Source organism: Saccoglossus kowalevskii, chromosome 7 (genome assembly GCF_978046115.1).
Source record: "Saccoglossus kowalevskii chromosome 7, keSacKowa6.1, whole genome shotgun sequence".
NCBI classification, from domain to species: domain Eukaryota; kingdom Metazoa; phylum Hemichordata; class Enteropneusta; family Harrimaniidae; genus Saccoglossus; species Saccoglossus kowalevskii.
This window is the reverse complement of record NC_140647.1, coordinates 4,089,088-4,093,373: the sequence shown is the minus strand read 5'-3', so window position 1 is coordinate 4,093,373 and position 4,286 is coordinate 4,089,088. Positions and strand designations below refer to the sequence as shown.

At 36.0% G+C, this 4,286-nt stretch overlaps 1 protein-coding gene across 1 annotated transcript; it reads left to right on the top strand.

Annotated features, from left to right (window-relative positions):
* Window positions 1–1,192: 1,192 nt before the first annotated feature.
* Window positions 1,193–3,635, top strand: LOC144349244 (uncharacterized). The gene is made up of 5 exons (XM_078007897.1): window positions 1,193–1,405; window positions 2,515–2,584; window positions 2,706–2,981; window positions 3,138–3,185; window positions 3,334–3,635. The coding sequence occupies exons 1-5, from the start codon at window positions 1,193–1,195 to the stop codon at window positions 3,633–3,635; spliced, it is 909 nt and encodes a 302-aa protein (XP_077864023.1).
* Window positions 3,636–4,286: the final 651 nt, after the last annotated feature.

The window sequence follows — 4,286 nt, the reverse complement described above, 5'->3', positions numbered from 1 at the left end:
GACCGGCAGCTGAAAGTGTTGACAATTGAACAATATGGAGGGGGAGATGGTGGAATTTGAAACAAAAACATGTTTAACACCCATCTCGAAAACCTACGTAAAAAAAATTACCACAAGTTTCTAATGGTCCCCTAATTAGTATAAATAATCAGATAATTTAAAATCACTACACAAATTTGTATATCAAATAATAAAAATAATAACATGTTTCCATGGAAAAACTGACATTCTCCTCTTAACGTTAACCTCTATTCTCAGTCACATTATTGTGGTTTGAAAGTTAAATCAAAACAATATGCAAGTGAGGTATGTGATACAAAACCTCGTTTGGTTGCCCGGATGTTTACGTCTGACCTTTGAATACCTAGTCACGTAGATTAACGTCATGATAAATACATTTCATTAAATTCTTCTTTCAGTGAGTATCTTTAAGTTCCACTTCCAGAGTGTGAGAACAATCACGATTACGTCCGAAAACAAGAGTTTCGTGACCGGGATGTAACCATGAAATTAAACCCTACATAATTAACTAACATTATTTAAAAATGTAAATGTACATAACATCATGCATCTTTGTAGATATACATTCTATACATGCCGGGCGCGAACATTTAAAATCAAATAGACCAATCACTTTTGGAAAAAAATAGATTTGAAACTCTTTGAACAACTGAACTGAAGCAAAGACAACGCCCATTTTGTGTGTTTAAAGCGTTTTTTAAATATTTTCTACTCGTTTGCTTCTAGATCCGTAGCTAAAAATGAATGTTTGCTAGAGCAAGTCGTGCTGGATATAAGTTTTAAAAATGGCAAAAAATGCAGTTCATGCTGTCCGTGCTTGTAACATTCACAATACTAGGTATACAATTCCTTCCGCAATACTCACATTTAATGTAATACACGTCACACTGACAAACTGTGTCTCAATGTGATAAAATTACATTGACTTTCCCACGTGGCTTATAGATATTAGAAGTTCATATGATAATAATATTGCAAGGATATTGCAATAAATAAATTATCATCAACACGTGTTGACGTGAACACGTGATCGGCTGACGTGATGTATAAAAACAGGTGTCTGAAGAGTCAAGTATATATCTCTTCAGTTGTTATAACGGCTTCATACGACATACCCAACATTGCAAAACCGCAATTACTAGTTGACTGTGTAACACATACAGATAACAACATGAAAACTGTCAACACGCTCCTTGGGATGATGTTTTCAATGTGGATGAGCACGATTCTCGTTTGCTCGGTGCCAGTGACCGTACAATCAGACGAAGAAAGGGGAGTTACGACTCTGAGCACACCGAGCGGTACATCAGAAAGCCCATTCGCCGAATCAATGCAACCTGAAGATGAAATCTTTTTGGAATCATCGAATACGAATGAGATGACTGTAAGTATAACTCATATATTAGTATATCACCCTGTCTTTATTATGTACATGCACACACACTTGTAAATAATAAGGTATAATACTTACAATTGTAAACGGGAGATATATTTAAAAGCCATATAAATCTAATCTAACCTCAATCTAACCTCAGTCAAGTTCATGTTAAGCGATCTCCCACATCTCACATCTCAAAGTTTCTAAATCATATTATATGGTTTGTCGATTAGATCTGTGTTTTATGTTATTGTCCGGTCAGGCTGAACCTCAAACAATGCGAGCACAAGTGTGACAAAATACTAGTAATATATTTGTATATATAATATTCAAATATGACATATAAATAATAGTCAAGTTTTAGTTGTTTTCATTGAAATTAAAATAACAAACAATCAAAAATGACATATACTAGTAACTGATTTAACTCGACCTTCATTTTGTGTATTAGACAACTTTTAAACAATTGTTCTAGAAGAAACACTCAATACATGCTTAAAAGATTTGTTTACATAAATAAAATGTTATATTTTATTTCCTTTCAAAAACTCAAATAAAAACGTTTCAATTTGTGTCAATCATCCCGGGAAATGTGTTGTTAAGCCAATTAGGTCTTGCCATATTGCACAATTGTTCGGTCACAGAGTCATATACTCTTATTGCTGTCACGAATTATTACAAAATTCTGATTAATGTTATTAGTTTCATAAAATAATAGGTCCGAAATAATCCATTTCCATTTTTGTTTTCAGAATATGTGCCGACAATACAAATACTTGTCCGAATTACTATTCATGTATTATTTTTGAAACAAAAACATGTGATACTTTGCGAGAGAAACTTCTTCGACAGTGACGGATATTGCGAATATACCGCAACTGTTTCATTTGTACAAATTTCTATACATGTATATATCAATGATTCCAATTGAGTACACGAGACAATACAGCTAAACTTTTACCAATACCTAGTAGCCACCTGCCATGGATCAAACACCATGTATGTACGAGAGCATGGGTCATGCCGCGTGGCGTTGCATCCCGGCGTAACACAGAGCATCACTTGTATAATTTGAGATTTATTTTATAAATGAGTTTTTTTTTATTTTTGTACAGATGGAAGAACTGTTAAAGTCGTGGCTAATAATGGCAAATGGTGCCTATTGTCATGGTAGTTCAATCCTTAGTAAGTATCATCAAGCAATTTTGAAATTCAAATTGGAAGTTTATTTTTGTTCAAACAGTTATTTGCAGTTGAATCACTCTTTTGAGTTTAATTTTACTGATACTTCCGTTTTACTACACAGCTGCGCCACGTGTGGCATCAGTACGGCGTACCTTGAGACAGGGCAAAGTGATATTAAGACTTCACGCCGAGACGGATGACGTCAATTATTTCGTGACGTATCCATCATCCAACGGCACGTACAGTTACGTACTGAGAAGTCGTGACAAGTCGCATATACCGCTGCACGACGTACCGTTCCACGCAGTGGTCTTAGTTGAAGTGTTTGCTATCAGACGGTGTAACTATAAACTCTACTGGAGTAAGTCGACGTATTTCGAAATGAAGGTCAATGAAGGTGAGCACATACTGTAGCTATGCAGGGGGGTGAATGTTGTCAATCCGTAGTAAATTAGGCGGCCGCGAAAATTGTTGATACAGTGACATTGTTTTTTGACAGACAAGAGTGTCACTTTACTGAAATATTAAAGGGAATGTATTAATTGTTCTACAGATGAAAGGGTTACCATAATAACGCCAGCAGCGCCCTCACCTTGTGAAAGTAAGTCACTTACGTATTACTTCAATCTCGATCGGAAAATAATAGACTGCACCCGAGTAAAAATCATTGAAACATAGAGTGTATTATTTACAGATGACTTTACCCCAGTATTTCTAAATGTGATGTTATTTGGTATATCTCGTTATAGTTCCCAGAGCGGAGATGGCACTGGAGGGTAAAATGAGCGAAAATTCTGTTAGCGTGACGGTGAAACCCGAACCGAGCATCGAACACTACTTGTTCACCGTGAAGAACAGAGGGCTGCGTCACCAGTCTCGCATAAGCAATGGTCCAGAAGGCTTCGGAATAAGTGGATTGACCATTAGTGATCTGCTACCAAGGATGTTATATAGTATCAGTATACTCGGTGAATCGCAATGTATCGGCAAAACATTTCATGGAGCACCCGTGTTTTTCTTTGCGAGGACCATCGGCGCACGAATGATATGAATAGGTAAGCCTAAACTGATTAGAGACGATTACTCACACAGCTAGGATAATAAGAGCTTTATCGCTCAGAGAAAGTTTTTTTTGACAGTTTTTCCGTGTAATGTTAGAAATCTTACACATACTTGCATAATCACGGACACAAAGAAGAACGTAACTCAAAATACTGACAACCAACAAATACACTATTATACCGTAGTATTTTGCCCTATTAGAAGTTAACTTTAACACTTTTGTTTGTGCTTCTGTGAGGTCACAATGACATATATTTAGGAATGCCGTTCCTTTATGAGCAAGAGGGTCAACAACTTTTGTATTCGTGATTGAAATTATAAGAACAATCCTCACAAATCGCTAAAAAACCTTCAAGCCATAAAATTCATTAATCGAGATAAGAAAACGGCCGAACTATATCCATGGTCCATGTTTAAGTCCGGGGGGCAGTTAATACATAGCTGGGATCGGTAGGGAGTGATCAAAAGTGTGACAATTTTTTTATATCTGGATAGTGGCAAAATCTATACCCATATTTATACCAAAGTACCATTTCTGTCATCACTGTTTATTCAAAATAGAACAGTTACCGTATTTACTCTATTAGAAGAGCATATCTAATAGAAGCACATCTCAGCAAACAGTTGCATTGTATATTGA